We start from the raw sequence: 21,609 nt of genomic DNA, 5'->3' as shown, positions 1-21,609 counted from the left end.
CCCTTCCCTTAGTTATCTCCACTGCTTGGAATATGCCCTCCATGCTCACCTTGACCTCTTGGATTCAGTCTTCTCAGGTAGCCTCTCACTTTCAGAAGTTTCTCCTGGTCCCTAACTCTTAGAGCTTTCCTTCTGAGAGTCCTAGTTCCCATTCTTCCTCAGGCCTTCAATTCTGACCCAGGGCTAGAATTCTACCTGGGCAAGTACCCATGCTCATCTGTGGGGCTCCACTTTTCCCATCTCTTCAACACTTGCCTCTTCCCCTCCTTCATGTCCAGGAGTCAGACCCTCCTACTGAGCAGGTAGATAGCCATAAAACCTGGGCATTGAATTAATCTTAAAGTAGAGGTCCCTATCATTTGAGGTGCTGACAGCAAATGTCTCTTGAGAAAAGATTCTGTAGGGTCCCATTTATAAAGATAAATCTAGGTTTGATGGAACTGTCTTAAAATAAATTATAATGTAGTAGGACTTCAATTCACATATTTTCCTGTTGGGATAATTCTATTTGACCTTGTATGTGTGAGTGTGAAACCCCACTACCCATTTTTATGATTATAATAATTTTAGCCTTTATGATCATTTTTGTGACACAATCATTCGTTTTGTGCTCATTCTCAAATAATATCATTTGCTTTATAAAAATTATAAAAATTAGCTAAGAAAATTACAGTTTAGAGTGCTATCAAATCTTGTTTACATCCTGACCATACCATAAATCCTACTATACGCCTCTTGGTTGTATAACAAGATGGTCAGACAAAAAGAGGAAGGATGGTCTTGTTTGTAGAACAAGTCACACAGGATATGGAGGGCTACTCGTCTTCACATATCAGTTAACCGAAACTGCTGACTCTTATTTTTTCGCCAAAAACCATCAGTAAAAACACCAAGATCCTAAGTACTGTGAAGTTACCACCCATAGTGATCTTTTTTATACTTACCAAATGCATCATCACTTAGATCATTAATTAAGAAGAGCCCATATGAATAATTTTACAAGCATTTTCCTTTAATTATGACTGCATTTTCTGTCACTGTATCATCAGACTTCTTGGCATAAAAAAGCCTATCTCCTAAGGCTTGGGGTCTCTGCTCTTTATTTGACCAGGGTCCAGCTTTTTTGAGAGTCTGGCCTCCTTCCAACAAACCTATTTAGCTTAGAGTTCTGTACCGGTGTGATAATTTTTTGCCACAGAACATAATGCAAAATAGGCCTAAGATTTGATATGTAACTGATAGGTTTAGAAATTGTAGAAATGAGTGTAATTGTATCAGGTATGTGACGCTGGTTTCTGGGTGCAATCAGTCTGGAGTGTCAAGCTGATGCATGGTGATTTTCTATGTATGATAATTATTTTGATAATGCCTTCAACTGAAGTCATTGGAATGTCAACAATTTTATTTCATATTCAGAATCTACAATATCACTTATTATCTTTTAATTTTTGCTTCATAGGAATTTTGGGGAAAACTTGATAAATGAAATGATACTAATTATGAATGATTTCTATAGAACAAAGACTTTATTTCCTTCCTAAATTAACTCTTTAGATCCAGATGCCATGAAATGACAAATTAAGACATTCAAGAATAGGGTTAGAATGCTTAAAAACTGAAATATTTAATTGGATATATTGCTGTTGTAACCGCAAAAATATGGTTTGCCAAGACTGTGAATTGCCAAAACTGTAAAGATAATTTTTAGTTTCTTGATTTAAATAAAAAATAAGTGGTCTCCATGGGGAAAATTCCCAATTATGAAAATTCCCAAGTCAGCTGGGTTTTATGGAGATTTTAATTCATACAAATGAAGGAATTAAGGGAAAGGAGAGAGAAAAAGGAAATAGTAGGAAGGGCCTAGGCCTGAGCCTTGTGTGAGATTTAAATTAGTTGAGGGACTTAAATTGTTGTAGATAAAAGAGTGGGAGCCATAAACTGTTATAATTAAAATGTTGGAGCAAGGGAAATATATAACAATTATGAATATGTTCAAGTCAACTGAGTTTTATAGAGAAATTTAATTAATAATACAATGATTAATCAATAGAAAGAGAGAGAGAGAGAGAGTGAGAAAAGGAATAAGTATAAAGGGCCTTAAGCCAATATGGCCTAGACCTGAGTCTTAAGAGAGAAATCAGTCAGTTTGTTATAACTCACCATAAGATCTGTCTAAGTAAGGATTCTAATGATACCAGGCCAGCGTCCTTCCTCAAAGAGCCTCCTGGCCAGAGATTGTTTCCAAGGGCCTCTCTCTCGAGAGCCTCCAGGGTGACAGAACCCCTCAGAGGAGCTCCTCAAGGAGCTTTCCTTCAGAATGAGATTCTTCAGAATGAGTCCTCCTCAATCAGAATGTTTCAGAATGAGCTCTTCTCAGAATCACTCCCAGCTCTTCTCTGAGCTCTTATTTTTAAGCACAAAATCTCCTATGTCACCTCCCCTAAGTCCTTACATCTACCAATCACTGTAGATGTTTCTAAAGGACCGCCCATTTTGAATTCACAGCTGAGTAAATTAATCTCAGAAAAAAAATGTTGCTGTGTCGACTAATTTGATCAAGAGGAAACCTCTGAATAAGTTATCACCCTTTTAGGTTTAAGTAGTTTACAAGTTTCCCCACCTTTATAGGTACTTAGTATCCCATTGTATCAATTCTAGAAACAGTCATGACTCAAAGAACTTCCTGTCCCTTCCATCCTAAAGCAGTCTTAACTAGGGTGGAGCAGGAATACTCTCATAGCAAGAAGTCCCCACACTCAGGTAGAAGTCTCATTATCTGCTAGGGAATTTTTTTTAAGTAGAAGATTCCCCAATGGGGGGAAACCCCTAACATTCATAAGTCTGAGAAATTTTGAGGTTTACACTTGAGAGACTAGTCAGTCTTTTATCACTCACCACAAGATTTGTCCCAAGCAAAACTCCAGTCCTTCACTGAAATCCTCAACTCCTGAGTTCATAGACCCAGCTCTTCCAACTAACTCCAAACTCCAACCTCCATAGCAAACTCCCAAACTGAACTACAAACTCCAACTCCCTCAATTTCAAACTCTCCTTTCTTTTAAAAAAATTTTCTCTTGTGTCACCTCCCCTAAATTTTCATATCTACCAATCACAGTAGACTCTTTTCCCAGGACTGCCCATTCTTAGTTCTCACCACTCTTTAGTTCTCACCTTCTCTGGGTAGACTAAAACTTCACACCTCTTTTATTAAGCTTGCCTTTTGTAAGTTGCTTGACCTTTTAGTGATTAATTTAACCTTTATAGGTAATTAGCACCCTTTTGTATTAGATCTAAAAATAGACCACCTAGCTTAGGGTTTTTGCTTCACTATAAGTATTAGTTGGGGACTTTTCATTGTTCAGTAAGGAGATTACAACTTTATCTTCCCCTAAAGTATGGGTGGAGTGATGTTAAAATTCCCAATACATTACTGATCAAGTACCTGCATTGTTTAAAATGGGGAATAGCTTAACCAAATCTTCTGAAGTAGAGTCTGAGCTGTTTTAAGATTCACATTGTAAAGCAAATGATAACTTCTTGAATCTGCTTTTAATATTTGTTGCATTAGTTTTGTTTGTGCAAATAGTTTTGAATTTAATATAATACAAATTATATTTTACATCTCATAATGTCTTTCATTTCTTATTTGGTCATAAATTCTAATCTTATCAATAAATTGATCTGAAAGGCAAACTGTTCTACGGTCCCTTAATTTGTTTATGTGGTCACACTTTAGGTCTAAATCATACGGCCATTTGGATCTTAGGAGAGTTCATGAAATGTTAGAATGAATCATCAGATTTTGAGCAAGGTGAGAGCTTAGTGTGAATGTCTATGGTTTGGAAAAATCATTAGACTTGCCCTAAATTAATTTTATTTAATCTAAGATAGTAGAAGAAAAACATGGAAATAACAGGAGATATAATACCTTCCTCCAAGTAGCTTGCTATTCTATGGAAACCACTAAGACACCTCAGGTATGTTCACAGGGAAGTTCAGTCAGCAACAAAACTAAAAGAGGAGTTTGGATATCCACTATTGCCTCAATTAATCAAAACGTTTCCATCCACTAATGTTCACCAAACATCTCAGCTGCCAAATGTGGCTTTCAATTTTGTCTGGGATGCCCAAGAGCCAGTGCATTAGACATCAGCCACCCCCATCTAATGATCTCTGAAATCCATTGCTGTTGCTTTCTTGCTGCTATGCTTTCCTCAATGGTTTCTGTCATCCAATCCTTGCCTGAGTCTAGTTCAGGCTCATGCTAGGCATACTGCCTCAGAAAGGAGGGTAAATTTCCATGAGACAATAGCAAGCCTTGAGCTACATCTTTCCACTTAGTTTGAATTCTTAAGTTTCCTCTCCAGTGTGTGTTCATATATTGAGCAAGCCTGGAAGTACAACTAAATGACTTTCCAAACTACTTGCATTCATAAGGTTTCTCCCCAGTGTGTTTTCTCATGTCGACCAAGATTGGAGGTACAAATGAATGATTTCCCACACTGCTTGCATTCATAAGGTTTCTCCCCAGTGTGGGTTCTGTGATGTACAGCAAGATGGGAGTTAGAAAAGTATGATTTTCCACATTGCTTGCATTCATAAGGTTTTTCACCAGTGTGTATTCTCTGATGGTCAGCAAGACTGGAACTCAGTCTGAATTTCTTTCCACATTGCTTGCATTCATATGGTTTCTCCCCAGTGTGGATTCTCTGATGTATAGCAAGACTGGAACTCAGTCTGAAAGTCTTTCCACATGGTTTGCATTCATAAGGTTTCTCCCCAGTGTGGACTGTGTGATGTGCAGCGAGATTGGATTTACTTGTGAATGTCTTTCCACACTGCTTGCATTCATAAGTTTTTTCACCAGTATGCAGTTTCTGATGACCAGCAAGACTGGCGCTCAGTCTAAAAGTCTTTCCACATTGGTTGCATTCATATGGTTTGACATTAGTATGCGTTCTCTGATGTGAAGAAAGAGAGGAGTTAACTCTGAATGACTTTCCACACTGCTTACATTCATAAGGTTTCTCCCCAGTGTGGATTCTCTGATGTACAGCAAGATGGGAGTTCCGACCGAATGTCTTTCCACATTGCTTGCATTCATAAGGTTTCTCTCCAGTGTGGATTCTTTCATGTACAGCAAGACTGGCGCTCCGACTGCATGTCTTTCCACATTGCTTGCATTGATAAGGTTTCTCCCCAGTGTGGATTCTCTGATGTAGAGTAAGATGGGATCTCTGACTGAATGTCTTTCCACAATTCTTGCATTCATAAGGTTTCTCCCCAGTATGGATTCTCTGATGTACAATAAGACTGAAGCTGAGTCTGAAAGTTTTTCCACACTGTTTACATTCATAAGGTTTCTCCCCAGTGTGGATTCTCTGATGTACAACAAGACAGGAGTATACTGTGAATGACTTTCCACATTGCTTGCATTGATAAGGTTTCTCCCCAGTGTGGATTCTCTCATGCACAGCAAGACTGGAGCTCCGACTGCATGTCTTTCCACATTGCTTGCATTGATAAGGTTTCTCCCCAGTGTGGATTCTCTGATGTAGAGTAAGATGGGATCTCTGACTGAATGTCTTTCCACACTGATTGCATTCATAAAGTTTCTCACCCCTGTGAACTCTCTGATGCACAGCAAGACTGGAGCTATGACTGAATGTCTTTCTACATTGATTGCATTCATAAGGTTTCTCCCCAGTGTGGATTCGCTGATGTACAGCAAGATGGGATCTCCTAGTGAATGTCTTTCCACATTCCTTGCATTCGTAAGGTTTCTCCCCAGTGTGGATTCTCTGATGTACAGCAAAATGGGAGTTATTTGTGAATGTCTTTCCACATTCCTTGCATTCATAAAGTTTCTCACCAGTGTGGATTCTCTGATGCACAGCAAGACTGGAGCTATGACTAAATGTCTTTCTACATTGATTGCATTCATAAGGTTTCTCCTCAGTGTGGATTTGCTGATGTACAGCAAGATGGGAGCTCCGATGGAATGCCTTTCCACATTTCTTGTGTTCATAACATTTCTCTTCAGTGTACATTCTTTGATGTCCAACAAGAGTGGCCCTGTGCATGCATGTTTTTCTGCAGTGATTACTTTCACTAGATTTTTCATCAGTGTTCATTCTTTGATATTCAACAGGAGATGAATTTTGAGGTGCAGCACAGAATTCTCTGAAAGCAAAGTTATCAGGACCATCTCTCATGAATCTTTGTAGACCCATTTCTTCCACAAAAAGGCTCACCTCTGTTGGATTCACCTTCATTTCTGGTCTGATCTCTCCTTCTAAAAGAAATAAATAGTAAAGCATACATATATAGCAACATATATACATATATAACTCTATCTCCTTTCTTCAACTGTCAGAACATAAACTGCTTTATAGCCTATTTTCTCAGCTAAGAAGAAAAATCTTCTAACTTAATTTGGTACAATCCATCCTTTTAAAATGTCATTACCTCAAAGCTAAAGAACCATTTAAATAACAAAGAGACTCTCATATGATCTCACACTGGCTCTTCATAACAAATCTGAGATTTAGGACAGGCTAGCTTTATTTTATTCCTAACTCTGACCATGACCTCAGAAACACTGGATGACTAACTTCATCCAAAATCCTGGCAGCTGAGAACAAATCTTTTGACTGGGTATGCTCTGTAAACAGTACTAGACAATTCACTTTCAATCTTTTAGCTTACATTTTCATCTATACGTTCAATCCTCTCTTCCTAGGCATGACACCACTGGGACATGTAGACTACGACATATTCCTATTATTTCATCATCTAGCTTCTGTGTAAGCATTATGTAATTACCATCATGACTGCTTTCAATTTTATTTTTTTTCCAGTATCAGAGATCAGATGAAAAAATTCAGCATGCTTTTTGCATTTATTCAAGGCATAAAAGATTTTATTCTGTTCCCTACTCCTTGAGAATAGCCATTGCTTTCCTTTAAATAACTCTTCACTAAAATAAAATCCTTCTACTGACTACAATTTAAACAAAAACATGGCATATCCCATGTTTAAAAATATGTCTTATACAGTAAGTTGAGTTCATGATCCTTTTCTAAGGCAATGGTCAAGAAAGCTCATATAATTCTCTTTCTATTTCCTACCTTATATAGATACTGGCACTTTAATGCCAGTATCTTCTTAAAAATGCCAACACATCTCAGAATCTCCCTAGGACTTTTAATCCTGGGTAAGTCACAGGAGCTCTATTGGTCTCAGGCTACTCAACTATAACATGGTCATAATAATATCAAGTGACTCCTAGGGTTCCTATGAGGATCTAATGAGATAATATTGATAAAGTATATGACACATACTAGGGGCTATATGCAAATGGTGTTTATTTGTATCATTAAAATTTGGATTATTTCCTCCTTTGATTGCTTTTCTCCTTAAACTGTCATTCTCTTCATTCCGCTAGTTCCTGATTTCCCTATTGAATTAAATGCATTTCCATTCCCCAACACTCCTTTCTCCCTGGATCATCTCAGAGTGAGATTCAGGATCTGTTGCTTCTTTCTAAACCACCTCCATGTCTGGATTCTAGATTGTAAGCTCCAGGGCAGCTCAGACTGGTGTTTCCCTTCCTTTATATCCTCAGGGCTTAGCACAGTTCCTAGAACATGCTTATTATTTAATACATGTTTACTGATTGGGCCCAGGGCATATGTCAGGCCCAAACTCTAAAAGGATACTTGTATTCTGGTCTCTCTCCTAGAAGGCAAATGCATGATCTGATCTCAGCTGTTTTTCTCTCTCTTGCCCTTATTTCCCAGCAGTAAACAGTTAACTTTTTTGGAACCAGAAGAGATCCAATCCTGGAGATTCCAGAGGCTTCTCTCTAGGCTCTCATCTCTGTAAAGTGAGGTGCTGTGGTCACCTGATTGTTTAAGAACAGGACAAAGACTGAACCCTAGAGACCAGGAAAAGGCCTAGATCTGATGATTTAGGGAAAACTTAGCCCTGGATCACTTCCAAGGAAGGCAGCAGTCTTCACTCCTGCTAATGGGCAAGAGAATGAAATGAGAGAAGGAAAAATCAGGAAACCAGCTAACCAGCTGCCTGGCTCCACTCTACATTGAGGCTCCCTGACCTCAGTTGGGAGGTCCAAATGTGGGAGTTTAGGATTTTCTGCCAGAATTGACCAGAACAGGGAGGGAGGCTGTTGCTTATTCCAGGTTCCCCAGCAGGGTAACAGGAACATCCTACCCTGGGCTCCTGTATTCAGACACTGAGGGTTTCTACAGAATTGTCAACATGTTGCTATCTGCTCCGGCAGAGGGTGAGCTCCATGAGGGCAAGGGATGTTCACTGAAGCCCTTTATGTCCCCCTTAACTTAGTCCAGGACTCAGCATAGAGCACGCATTCATACATGTTTCTGGATACTAAAGAGCTCAGAGGGGATAAGCTCAGCCTTTATGGCACCTGCACCAGACTTCCTGAGGAGAGCTCATAGGAAATGGAGTCAAACAGTCTCATCTTACAGATGAGGAAACTGAGACTCAGGGATTCAGTGACTTGCCCAGGGAGCCCCTGCTAAAACCTCTGAAAAAGAATTCCAAGTTGGGTCCTCCTGCCCTAAAATCTAGCCATGGCTTCATCAGTGCACCCAGAAGCCTCTGGTCACTCCAGCTCTCTGATACCTCTTTTCCATTCCCTCACCTGGGTAGCAGCTCTTCAGGCCTTCTTGCTCTAGCATCCATGGCGATTCCCTCTGCCTCAAAGAAGAGAGAACTTCTTCTGGGGGAGCTGGAAGCCCTGGGCAAGGGAGAATCAGGGAGGAGGATGGAGAGAAGTTCATCACTAAGTTATCTTTAGGGAAATGTTGGGGAGTTCAGTAACTCCACTCAGAGACTCCATCCATGGGGTTCCCACAAGAGTCTGCCCTCACTCCTCAATGTCTGAATACAAGAGCCCAGGGTAGGATGTTCCTGTTACCCTGCAGGGGAACCTGGAATAAGCAACAGCTCCCCTTCCTTTTCTGGTCAATTCTGGCAGAAAATCCTAAACTCCCACAATTGGTCTGAGGGTCAGTGTTCTGGGTCAGTATAAAGCCCCAGACATAGGGACCTCAAGGGATTGACTTTTTTCCCCATCATTCTGCCTGTTCTTCCTTCCACCTCTCTGAGCCTCATGTACTCTTCTCTTGAGGAGTCTTTGCCTCTTCTCCTGGGGAACTCAACAATCCTGCTTGAGCCAAATGCTATCTCTCAGCCAGTCCCTTCATCCTGACAATCATAGAGGAGGGCAAGCAGGGCCTGTAGGAGGAGTCTCCCCAGCATTAAGGGTGGGTAGTGTAGGGGAGAGAAGGTCAGGGAACTAATCTGGAATGAGAACATTAATTTCAAGAGCATTTTCTTCAAAGATGGCTGAACTCAGTCCATAGTTTTCAAATATCTGGAAATGAGAGGCAGCTAGAAGGGAAGGAGTCAGGGGCCTGGGTTTAGAGGCAGGAAGGCCTCAGTTTACATTTCACCACAAACAGCTCCTATGTGGGTGCCTCAGAACCAATTTAATCTAACCTATTTCCTCATCTGTGAAATGGGGATAATTGTGTCACTGAATTAAGAAAATGAAGGTGAGGAAGAAATGTCAAAATATTATAGATATAGTACAAAATATTATTGTCAGAGCCCTGGGCCAAGAGTAGGTCATTGTAAAAGCTTTATCCCTTCCCTCCCTTCTTCACAGGCTCTGCTGGAGGCTTAGGGTAATAAGAAGGAAGACTAAGGACAAGGCATCTCTCCTAGGGACACCGAGGATCTGTGAGCTACGAGTTTATGCAAGTTAAAGAGAAAAAGATCCCCAATAATAGATCCATCCTAGAGGAGATGGTAGGAGGAAAACCCTCCTGAACAGTTTTCCTAGAGGGAGTTGGGAGATGTAATTCCAGGCCAGAACGAGGCAAGATGGAATCAGCTCTGAGATTACTTCTACATCTGAGATTCTCCAACACATATTTGATCTCGGAATTCAGGAGTACCAAAGGGAGCACACAAGGTCCCATTACACAATGCAAAGTCCTTTTACAGAAGAGCCAGGCAGCAGGAGGGCTCTGGCTCTGGGACTCTCCATACCAGCCCTCATCCCTTCCTCCTGACTGAAAACTGCTCCCAACCCTGCCTCCTGCTGAGGACGATTTTCCCTTAGATGGTAGACTCAGGCAGCAGAGAGAGTCTCCTTACCCACAGAGAGCAGGTTCCGGGCATTCTCCAGCATCACCTCCTTGTACAGCTCCTTCTGGGGAGGGGACAGGAGGCGCCACTCCTCACGCGTGAAGTCCACAGCCACATCCTGGAATGTCAGCACCTCCTAGAGCAGCCCAAGACAGAACACAGAGAGCTGAAACTCACATCACAAGGAAGACCCCACCTCTGGTCAGGTACAGGAGGAAACTGACCCACAGAGAAGGGAGGGACCCAAAGCTCCCGCCCTTTGTCAATGTCAGAGCCAGCTGTAAGAGCCCAAAGGAGGCTTGAGAAGAGTAGCTCTAGGAGGCTCTGGAGGGAATCTGAGGAGTTTCTGGTGTATGAAGGGAAATCTCTAGGGGACTTCCAGTGCAGCCAGGATCCCAGAGGCCCCCATGGTGGGATGTAGGAGTCAGTCACGTCTGTGGCCCTGTTGCTGTGTCCCAGGGCAGCCAGTGTCAGTGTGAGAGTCACTAACATGCCAGAGCCACAGAGGGGGGAGCTGGGGAGAAGGTAAAAGGAAGATGAGGAAGGGAGAGGGAGCTTTTGTACCTTCCCAGGAACTAACTGGCTCTCTGGGCTGGGGTTTTCTCTCTGAGCTTTCCTGATCTCTGACAATCCCAGCCTGAGCAAGCTGAATAGAGATCTAGAAAGGCTGAGACCTCCCTCCCTCCCTTCTTCCCTCCCTTTCTCTTTACTAATAAATGCTCATCAGTCAGGTAATGAGCCCTCAGGTTAGTTTTTACTTATAACACTGTGGAAGGCACGAGAAAGGAGAGAAGGTACTCCAGAGAGCTTGGGGACTTGGGATGCAGCTCGGGTGACCCATCCTCGGAGAAGGCTGAGCTGATCTCAGATCATTTACTTATTCATCCTATTGACCAGTAACTGCTTTTGTCTGCTAACTGCCCGAGTCCTGCTTCTCTGCCTCCTGGCTCAGCTCCACACTCAGCCAGCCTGAAATAGGGGAAGTGCAGAATCCAGCTCTTGGGCACCTCATCACTGTTCTGGTCTCATTTCGAGGCATTTTCTGGTCTTAGAAGATTCAGGTTATCCCCAGGGAGTCAGGTCTGGTCTTTCTACACCCCTGACCCATCTCAGAGATGTCTACATTGGTGCCCAAAGTCGGGCCCTGACCTTGCATTGGACTCACACACGCATCTCTTCTTAGTCTGGGGAGAGAAGAAGGGCTGGGGCACTGCTGGCCCCTTATTACTGATTATTCCACTCAGTCACAGTGTCCCTGATTATCCCAGCTCTATAACCACTGGTGACCCTCCATCCTATGACAGACATCACTTATCCTGTCTGCTCTTTGTTCTGTGCTCCCCCAAACCTATCAGAGAGATCTAAGCTTCTGCTTAGGGTTTGGAGCATTAACAGAGGCAACCCCTTGACTCTTTTATTGACAGGCAGTATTCGCCTTATTTCCATTCTTGGAGAGATGCCTCAGGTTACCCTTGGGATAAATGTCACTCTCAAGACCTGGAAATGTGAGCTTCACAATCATGGACAGAACAGCAGATGTTCCCTAATGAAGAGGAGTCTGCAGTGTTTTTAGGAAGAGACACCAAAGGGAAGAGATCATTTGCTTCTTGAACAACCGAAGGAGGAGTGAATAACTGAAGTCAACAGTAGCAGCAGCAAAACATCAGAAAGAGCAGAAAGAAGCTTCTTTTAAAAACTACAGTCAAGGAGAAAGGGAGGAAAGAAGAAAACCAGGAGGGCTAAAAGTGAAGGCAAAGACAGAGGGGATCATGGGAAGATTCCTGTAGCCTCCCATCTGCTCCAGGAGGCTGCTTCTTGTGTTGGACTGCAGAACTACAGGGGAGAAGAGGAGGTAGATACAGAGAAGATGGGGCCACAACAGGGTATCTCAAGGACCAGAAACTGTCATTTCCATTCCCTCTACACTCAGCATGTATAGTTAGAAATTTTTGAACCCCTAAACAAAACTACATTACCCAAAGTTGTTTTCTATATTGCTAGAATCCTTTTTCCTTTTCCTGCATCCCCATGTTTTGTGTGATTGTATTTAAGTGGCTGTAACTCCTCCCTCTTTTGAACCTGCGACCAGATTGAAGTCAGGCAGTACTTTTGCTTTAGTTATTAGTAATAAAACTTTATAAAATATAATATTTAGTTACTGATTTTTAATTTTAAAACCCACAAGTACCTGCTCTGCACTTCTGAGGATTCCCCAAGAGGTAAAAGACAGTCCTTTTCCTCCAGGAGCTCACAGTCCACTGGGGGAGGGAGACAATACACAGAAACATGGACTCAAATCAAGCTCTGTCTAGGAGAAATGGGGAAGAATGGAAGGAATGAAGGCACTGTTAAGAGGTGTTACGGGTGAATCAAACTCTCCTTGTTTACACATCAGCACCTTTTAAATCAGTCAAACACAAATGTAAGTCCCCTACCCTCCTTAGTACCTTACCAGTCACTAAGTATGAGAGTTCACAAGTCGCTTGCTAGAGTGGATGACAACAAGGCCAATGCCCTCCTTGGGCAGTGCTAGGCAAACTGAAAGACTTCGATTGGTTCCCATAAAGTGAGGGAGCAACAGGAAGGGAGAGCAAGGAAACTCCTTTAAAAAGGGTAGCTCGAGGATCCAGTCTCAGACTCTGCATTAGTGAGCCAGAGTGGAGGAAGAGACTCTTTCCTTGGATCTTGGGATGGTGAATATAGTGATTCCTTCCTTGGTTCATTGGGGAAGAGACCCTCTGCTCATTAGCGACTTAGTGGGACACTCCCTTCAACGTGAGTTCTGGTGATATTCTTGTCAGTCTTAGCCTCGTGTGCACTGAAGATTCTTGGCAAATTCTGCAGCGTCTCCTGGTTCTCTGGATTTCAGCTTCCTAATTAGGATTTTGGATTCTGGTGAGATTTGCTTTCAGATTCTTGTGGTCTGGAGACATTAGGATTAAACTCAGGGTATTTGTAGCTAGGCTGCACTTTCTGTCCCCTTACCTACACTTTTCCACTTTCATTCTTCTTCCACCTCTCTGTAAATAAAGATGCTAAAAGCCATTTTGACTTAAGCTGTAATATTTTTACATCAGCATCACAACGTAATTTAGAATTCTCATATTTAGCATAAAATCTAAATTTAATTTCTTACAGAGGGATGAAGAAAGGTTTCTTGTAGAAAGTTTTTAGTCTAGGAAATTTAATGGGGTCACTGGTCTGAAATGTGGAAGGAAAATATTCTAAACATGAGGTAAAGCCATTGAAAATGCCTGGAACTAGACACAGATAGAGTGCCAGACCTGGAGACAGAAGGACCTGGATTCAAATGTGACCTCAGTCACTTCCTAGCTGTGTGATCCTGCGTAAGTCACTTACCTATGACTGCTTAGCCCTCATCACTCATCTATCTTGAGAACTGATCCTGAGATCGAAGGTAAGGGTTAAAAAAAACAGTAAACCTTTTCCATTTGGGGGCATTTAAGTGACTCTGTGAATAGAGAAGTAGAACTACAGACAGGAGGTCCTGGGTTCAAATATGACCTCTGACACTTCCTACCTATGTGACCCTGGGTAAGCCACTTACCCCCAATTGCCTACCTCTTAGCCATCTGCTGCCTCACAACAGATGCTCACCATCAACTCTAAGACAGAAAGTAAAGTTGTTTTGTTTTGTTTTTTAAGTCTGCACAGCTGAAGAATCCAGGAGACCAGATTTTCTAGATTCAAGAATACAGGCTGGGGAGTAATGAGTAAGAAAATGGGAAAGAGGGCTTTGAACACCAAACCTTTCTGACAAGGCCAGGACTTCTCCCTCAGGATCTCCCTAACCCTATTTGGGCAGAAAACTTCCAGGCTTTCCAGAAACTCACCCCTTTCTCTCCAGCCTGTTCTACAAGGGAAGGACTAGACCACTGAGGAATTCTACTGAGAAGGAATGTGCCCAGCTTCTGACTCTGGTACAAACAGCTTTGCTCAAGAACACTTGGAGCTCCTCTTGTGAGAAAAAGGCCCCATTTCTGTGTGCGAACCCATTCTGGGCTCACCCCAAACTCCTGGGACTCTCTCTGGGTTTGGGAGCTCAGCAGCAGCAGGCCAGTGTGGGGGGAGGGGGGGTCACACCCTGGAGTGGATACAAAAGCCAAAGGGGAGCTCTCTGGGGGCCTCCCCACTTGCCTGATTCTGGCTGTCACAGATTAAGGACCCCGACCATTCCTACAACAGGCTCCATTGGCATATAGTGACCTTCCAGCCCCTTCCTCTCCCCTCACACCTCCCTCCTCCTCCTCCTCTGACCCAGGGACTCTGGCCTCCTGGCTGATCCTTGGCCAAGACCTTCCATGGTTTGATTCTGGGCCTTTCCAGGGGCTGCCTGTCTCCCTGCAGGAAAGGTTCTCATTCCTGTCTCTGGACTTGGAGCTCAAGTCCCAGCTGAATCCTCTCTTGGGAAGTAATGATCTCCCCAGAACCCTGAGAGCCTTCCCTCCCACAATTCTCCATCTGGCCTATACAGAACTTGTTTGGACACAGCTGCTGAGGGTTCTCCTCCATCAGATGGGCAGAGATGGTGGGTAGGTGGCTGATGGCTTACCTCTTCCATTGTGCTGAGGGTGTTCCTCCACACTGCCAGACTTGGACTAAGAAGTGGGAAAGAGGAAGGAGCAGGAGAGACCCAGGAAGACTCAAGGGCTTGAGGCAGAAGCCAGTGAGCAGCTCCAGGGGACAATGTCTTCCCTGAGGATGGCACAGACCAGGGGATACCCTCAGGCTCTGCTCAAGGCCAGACTCAAGAGGGAACAAGTGAAAAGAAGCAGAGGAAGAGGGTGCGAATGTCGCCAGGCATGCAGAGAGAGCAAAGACAGGATCCTTAGACAGGGGAAGAACAAGGAGTCAGTGGTTGTCCTCAGTGCTCACTTGTGCCCAGGGAGAAATCCGACATGGGAGGTAGCACCTGCGGGGAGCTCTTGGGGTCTGAGCTGCCAAAGGACCAAGGAATCACTACCAAAGCCAAGAAGAGAGAAAGGAAATGCTCTTCCTACTGCCTGGGATGTGGGGACAGAAATGACCCAGCAGGAAAGAGGGAGCAGCTTCCCAGAACATGTTCTGTCAGAGCCAGGGAAGGGCCTCCATGGCTGATGGGGCTCCCATCTGGGGATGGACTGCACTTACCTGGCCTTGAAGTCTGTTCCTCTCACAGGCCATGCCTGGGACTCCAGGCTCCCTGTAGAGGCAGCAATGTACCCCTAGTGAGTCCATCTGGTGAAGCTCCTCCATCTTTCCCTGGCCTTGTCTCTGTAAGGGTTAAATTAGGAGTTTTGACAAAATAAAAGAGCAAATTTTAATTATTAAATTTTAATGAAAATATAGTAGTTGTAAATTAATATTATCCCTTTGAGCCAGAGGAAAGAAAACTTCTCACAGCTTTTAACAATTAACAGTTTAGTTTAATTAAAATGGGGACAGTAAAAGAGTATAGTAAAATGAATATACTAAAGGAGAGAAATATAGGAAAGAGAAAGAACATTTCCTAATGTCTATACTAGTTATCCTATAATGACCTATATTTACTACCTAAAACTGCCTATATCTACCTTTAACTACCACTAACAACAACCACCCCACAAAGTTCCAACCCAATCAAAACCAACTAAGTGTTTAATACAATCTCAATTAGGTCTGTCATTGAAGACCACTCACATTCCAAAAAGTTCAAGAAAGTAAAAAAAAATTAACAGCCCAAACAAAAATCCCCAACCCCCTCAACCTGTCTCATTAAGGTCAGACTTGATGTTATATCCCCTAACCACCAACCTAAGACACAGCAGCAAACTTCCCCCCAGCTGCCAGCCCTAATTGTCAGTAACTGACAGACCAACCAACTGATGTTGGCCCCCTTTTATATCCTTTTCCTACCATATTTCCTGTCTCTATGGTTTCTACTTCCTGTCACTATAAACTGTTTAATCCCTACACATCTCTATCATAAGTGTACCTCTAGGTCCAACTGTTTAATTAAAAAAGTAATAAAGAATCCCTTTTTACATCTTCCCATTCAGGGTCCTGTGCCCTACTCCCGTCCACTTATGGCACCCTGGATGGAGCTCCAGCCAATACTCTTGCCAATAGGCATCCCTTGGCCTGGGAACTGTCTGACTTCTCTGCCCTTCTGAGTAGCAGGAGCTGGCCTGGAACCCCCCTCCCAGGACACTCCCATTTTTCCCCAGTGTAGAAAAGCCCATCTCCCTCATTGCCTTTGTGCTCACTCTCTGGGCCAATTGCTCTTGGTGGGACCTGACAAGAAAGCTGCCCTGATTTCCTTACCAGCACAGGATTTGGCTCAGCCCCTTACTTCTTGGGGCCAGGCCCTGGGCCTCTCCACTCTGATCTGGGGAGGGAGAGGGGACCCAGAAAGCAGAGGTTTCCCCTTCTCTTCCCAGGCCTGAGGCTGCCCCACAGGGATCTACATGGGGGGAAGGGCCACAGGAGTTAACAAGGGTCAGGCTTGCCCTCAAGGGAGAGCCTGCTACGGGCAGGGGTTGGGGCAGCTTGGGAAGAAAAGAGGGTCTGAAGGGGAAGATGATCCCCTCCCACTGTTCCTCCTCTTCTGCCCTCTCCCTTCTCCTATCCTCCGACCCCAAAAGGCAGCAGGGCTTTGGGATTCCCCATGGGATGGGCCCAGGCAGAACCCAAACCCCCTGGCAGGAAAGGGGCCTGAGGGCTGTGCCAGAAGGGGGAGCAGGGAAGCCTGGGGAAGAGGAGCCAAGGGAGGGGCTGGGAAGGAACAGGGTGCAACAGCGCTCCTGGCAAGGTGGGCAGGGACCCTGGGGAGACTCAAGTGTTCCCAGGGGGCAGCTAAGACTGGGGAAACAGAATGAAGGAGCGCTGAGGTCTCTCTAGGAGCTTGATAAGGTGTCTGGGACCCTCTGGCACAGCTGAGGATGGGAATCCCTACAGGGAACTGGAGCCAAGGGGTACAAGGTCTAGGCTGTGATGGGTCTGGGTGGTCAAAGAAGGGGGCCAGGAAATGGCTTTGGCTCCTGGGGGTGGGGCAGGAAGGCAGAGCTCAGGAATTCTCACAGAGGGCCAGGACAGCCCAGAGCAAGTTCTAAACAGGAACTGGGGATCAGGACACCTGGGTCAGGAAACCCTGGGCCCCTGGAATGACCCTTCTCCTTACCTAGACCCATTCCCAGGATTGGGATTCCCCTTGGGCCACCCTCACCAGGCTGGGCAGGAGAGCCCCCCTCCTGCTGCATTCAGCCCCTCCTTCCCTCCCACACCATCCCAGGGATACTCCCCTCTCCTGTCCGCCCCTCCCACCTGACTGCCAATACAGCCTGAGGGATATGGGGGCAGAAGAGATCTCCTGGAGGGGGGGGGGGGGGGATGAGAGAATATGAGACCCACAAAGAGGGGCCATCCATGAGTTGGGGGGGGGGGTTGAGCCATCTTAGGTAGGGGCTCAGTGCAGGTGGGGGGAGGAAGAAAAATGGGAGGGGGATGGCAAGCAGGAACAGGGCCTGAATATGACCATAAGGCCAAGGTGGGTGAAATCTGAGAAGAAACTGGGCCAAAGCCAAAGCCCTGCTCTCAGGGGGAGGGGGAGGGGCTGCAGGAGGATCCCCTGGGTGGGGGCTCTCCCATCCCAGAAGTCCTCAAGTACCTGCTGGTGGTGCCGTTGGGCTGGGGAGAATCATGGGGTTCCCTCCCAGTTTTCCAGGGGGCCCAGGAGCACAGGAAGGGTCTCAGGCCAGACTGGCACCCAGACCCTTCCCATGCAGGCCTGGCACTGTGCTCCGCAGCGGCTCAGGCGGGGCTCCCTTTGCCAGGGGGCAGTCCTCTTGGTGGGAAAGGCCCTCCTCCTCCTCCCTCAGCCCCCCATGCCTGCTTGCAGGGCCTTCCTGGGGCTCTGCTGGCCTCCTGGGTTCTCTTCTGTAAAAAATACTCGAATACAGGACTACAATCCCCATGAGCCTTTGCTCCACTTCCCCAGAATGCCTTGTAATCTCATCTGGGCCGAGATGGAGAAGGTATTTAAGCTGATTCAAAGGCTTTTGAGGGCTCTTGACTCTGGGACTTCCTTTTTGTGGCAGGCCTGGCTTTTTTCATAATGTAGGTGAGGTTGTGTCTAGGCCTCTCTATGGCCTGGACACGGGTCTCTTATCCTGTGTTTTCTTTAATCCTTAATCTTCAATAAACCTCAAAAAATATATAATACTCCTTGCAGAGAGAACTAATTTCTACCTGCCTCAGTCTCCCCATATTCCCTAAATTTTAATCTTTACACTTCCCTTTTCCTGCCAGCCTTCATTCAGCCCCTCAAGAGACTTTCCTCTGACTCTACCCCCCCCCACCCTCAAGTCCCCCAGGATTCTCTATAGCAGTCCCAGCCCTGATGGCCCCATCCCCCTCCTCCCTGCCACAGTCCCTGCCCCAGACACACCAGCCTCCTGGCCAGGAGCCCTTTCTCTGGCTGTCCCCCATAAATGGCTCACAGGCTCTCTCTCCCCGGCTTCCCTACAGTCCAAAAGACAATCTCGCCTCCTCTGGGAAGCCCTCCTGAACTCCACTCACTAACCCTCACTCTGCTCCTTATTGCCTGAACAGAGCCTGCTTGGGGGGACGGAAGCTGATGCTGCGGGGGGGGGGGGGGGGGGGGGCGGAGCTCGGGGGTCCGGGGCCCAGAGGCTGGGAGGCAGGACTCCTGGGTCCTGACAGGGCGCGGTAAAACTGCATCCGGTACTGGCCCCTCACACACACACATCCTCCAGGCCGGAGGTTTTAGCAGGAAAAAAGATCCCGAAGAGGAAGCATCAGGCCAGCCGACCCCTGTGAGACAGCAGAGCAGCCCCGGGATACATTGTAACCCGCAGGAAATTCGCACCCCGGTGCTGCCAGCCCTGCTCCACTGTGGCCCCAGCAGCTCCGCCCAACTGCAGAAACCCAGGACGTGGGGGGGGAGGGAGTTCCAGCCCGCCACTGATCCTCGGTGGGAAAAGCTTTGGAAGTGGCGGAGGAGGGTTTCCCGGAAGCCTCGGTGCCTCCAGTTCCAGGACTTGATTGCCCCGCCCGCCCCCTTTCCCTAGTCCAGGGTCTCCCCCGCCCCCCTCCTCTTCATTCCTCCGCACCCACTGTGGGCCTGCCCCGCCCCCGCCCCTGTGGGTCCGAGGCCCTGCGCTCCCTGTGATTGGCTGCTCACTTTAGGGCACTCCGGACTCCTCGCTTTCGTGAAGACAGAAAAGCCTGCCGGGGCCTCTGGCGTCCCCAGTTCCCCGCTCTTCTCGGGCCTAGCACAGCTCGGGGCCCTGCGCTTTCCTCGGGGTCTCTGCATTCGCGCTTTGGGCGAGGCAGGGCCCGAGGGCACCGCGCGGGGCATTCTGGGTAGCAGCTCGATCTCCAGGGGGGCTCTGGTGCTCCGATGGGGCCTTTCTCTGGCGCTGCTTCCCAAAGCCAGTCAGGAAGACGCCGGAAGGAGGCCCGAAGGGAGTTCCTGGTCCGGTCCGGCCAGATCCGGGCCTTTTCCGGTGTCGGGATCCCTTTCTCCGTAGCCCGTCAAGGAAGCCCCCGTCTGCCTAGCCTCGGTCAGTGAGGTCTCTGCGAGGCTTCCTGGAGCCTCGCCCGGACCATCACGCGGTTTCCTTCTTCCCGGCATCCTCCCCGCTTCCCTGTTTTCTCTCCTTTCCCGCAGCCTCCTCAGGCTTCACCTTCCCCCGCATGTCCTCCCTCTGGTTGGCGGACCTTTTTCCCTCTTTCCCTTTTCTCAGGCTCCCGCCTTCGCCCCTCCCCCTCTCGGCGGTTTCCCTGCCCCCCCTCCCCATCTCCCTCCGCCCCCTGCTCGCTCCTCTAACTCCGTCTCCCTTCTCCGCCCCGGCACGGGGCGTCCCGGAGGAGGAGAGGGGCGGCGACTGACTAGGAGGCGGAGGCGGCCTCCCCTTAAGGGGCGGTGAGGCAGGTTCTCCGGGCCTGCGCTAGAGGCAGAGGGAGGAGCCAGGGAAGAGGAGGGAGAGAGAGCAGGCCGCGGCGCGGGCAGCAGAGGGCGGCAGCGGGCGGCCACAGGGAAGAGCTGAGGGCGCCCGGGCAGCGCCCGGAGTCCAGTTCCACAGACTGCGCTCCGGGCGTCTGGCGGGACATGGCGCGAAGTCCCCGGTGGGGGCGCGCGGCGGAGATGCAGCGCCTGGACCAGGCTGCGGCAGCTGCGGCCGGGGGTAGAAGCCCGGGAGCTCTGGGTAACCGGAGCCTGCGCCCTCCCCGGGGGCACCGAGGGGGCGCTCAGCTTTCCGAAGGCAAGCCGCCCCGGGGCCTCCGCGCCCTCTCCTCGGACCCCGAGCCGCGGTGCAGTGAGCTGCCGGGCCGCCGCTGGGGAGGAGGGAGGCGGGAAAGTCGCTGCTCCTCCAGGCCAGGCCTCCTCTGGGGCGAGCTCGGAGGGAGCAGTAAAGGAGTTGTTCTGTCCGACCCTCGGGAAGTGCAAGGAGGGGCCTCTGGGGCGGGACGGCGGCCTCTGGTGTGCCCCGAAGCTCCAGAGCAGACCGGAAGGAAGAAGCTCTTCCGGCCTGATCAGAGAGCCGGAAAAGAGGCTCCTCCCTGACAGGGTGTCCTGGGACGAGCCGGCCTCCGTGCCGGACAGCCAAGACCCGCAGCAGCGCCGGGAGCCTCCCGGGAAGGTCGTGGCAACAAGAGAGCCAGACACGAGTTTCCGGTCTGGGCTTTGCCTTTCCGGACAGTCAGCTGAGCCCGGAGTGTACTAGGCATGTGTGTGAGCATTTTCTCCCTGCCCCTAGAGCCCCGCGGCCAAGTTACTGAAGAGCCCGTGACCTGGAATGTGCCGGGGACTGAGGAGGACTCAAACCCAGGACCGAGCCCCACCGAGGGCCTCCCAACTCTTCTGAGGAGATGAACAGACCTAGGCACCGCGAGCCCACCTAACCCCACCCAACTGTTCTGCATCTCACACCCACCCTAGATGACCCTTCTCTCCCTTCTGCCCAGGAGGCGGTGGGACCCAAGCTCGAGCTGCTAATAAAGCAGTACCTCTTGCTTTACGTTATCCTGTGTGCCTCCCAATTTGGGAAACCAGAACCAGATGGAACACATGGGGGCTCCTCCCGGGAAGGACGGCCCACGGAGAGAAGTACTGTAGGAGGGCGAAAGGGTCAGAGAATGTGTGGGTGAAGGGGAACTGATCACGGAATTGGGACGCCGGCCTAATTGGCCCAGCCAAGCTCACCACCTCCCACCTTCGGGCTTATAGGAAGGGGGCCTGCTGTCACGTCCAATTCCGTTAAGTAGTCTGGTTCCACCTGTGTGTGAGTGTGGACCGGCCTGGGTCCCCCGAGGGCCCAAGCTGGAAAGGCTGGGAAGCGATTTGGTGATGAATGTCTGAGTTTGTAGTACTGCCAGTAATTTCTGCCTGAAATATCAGGGGGA

General features: G+C 47.6%; 1 protein-coding gene and 1 long non-coding RNA gene across 4 annotated transcripts; one reads left to right on the top strand and one right to left on the bottom strand.

Annotated features, from left to right (window-relative positions):
* Positions 1–1,507: 1,507 nt before the first annotated feature.
* LOC100618105 (zinc finger protein 420-like) lies at positions 1,508–19,561 on the bottom strand. Of its 3 annotated transcripts, XM_056820266.1 has the most exons (5): positions 19,385–19,561; positions 15,355–15,477; positions 10,213–10,339; positions 8,690–8,785; positions 1,508–6,295 (listed from the first exon to the last, which is right to left on the bottom strand). In XM_056820266.1, the coding sequence occupies exons 1-5, from the start codon at positions 19,559–19,561 to the stop codon at positions 4,431–4,433; spliced, it is 2,388 nt and encodes a 795-aa protein (XP_056676244.1). In that variant the 3' UTR covers positions 1,508–4,430. The 3 variants fall into 3 exon arrangements, with proteins under 3 accessions (XP_056676244.1, XP_056676245.1, XP_056676246.1); XM_056820267.1 differs by lacking the exon at positions 8,690–8,785; XM_056820268.1 differs by lacking the exons at positions 1,508–6,295; positions 8,690–8,785 and having other exon boundaries at positions 10,187–10,339.
* Positions 19,562–19,638: 77 nt separating this feature from the next.
* Positions 19,639–21,224, top strand: LOC103092290 (uncharacterized). The gene is made up of 2 exons (XR_466062.3): positions 19,639–19,766; positions 20,964–21,224. It is a non-coding gene; the product is annotated as an uncharacterized LOC103092290 (long non-coding RNA).
* The last annotated feature ends 385 nt before the right edge of the window (positions 21,225–21,609 follow it).

The sequence above is a fragment of the Monodelphis domestica genome, chromosome 3 (genome assembly GCF_027887165.1).
Source record: "Monodelphis domestica isolate mMonDom1 chromosome 3, mMonDom1.pri, whole genome shotgun sequence".
Classification (NCBI taxonomy): Eukaryota; Metazoa; Chordata; class Mammalia; order Didelphimorphia; family Didelphidae; genus Monodelphis; species Monodelphis domestica.
The sequence above is the reverse complement of the archived record's forward strand: the minus strand, read 5'-3'. Positions and strand labels throughout refer to the sequence as shown.

What these genes read in the sequence shown, in the direction of transcription:
- LOC100618105 (XM_056820266.1), bottom strand. Translation starts at nt 19,561, where the DNA reads ATGCCCCGCGCGGTGCCCTCGGGCCCTGCCTCGCCCAAAGCGCGAATG. An exon ending in GGAGTCCGGAGTGCCCTAAA is followed by an intron (nt 15,478 to 19,384) that starts GTGAGCAGCCAA and finishes TAACCCTTACAG; the next exon opens with AGACAAGGCCAGGGAAAGAT. An exon ending in CCGGAACCTGCTCTCTGTGG is followed by an intron (nt 8,786 to 10,212) that starts GTAAGGAGACTC and finishes TCCCTTGCCCAG; the next exon opens with GGCTTCCAGCTCCCCCAGAA.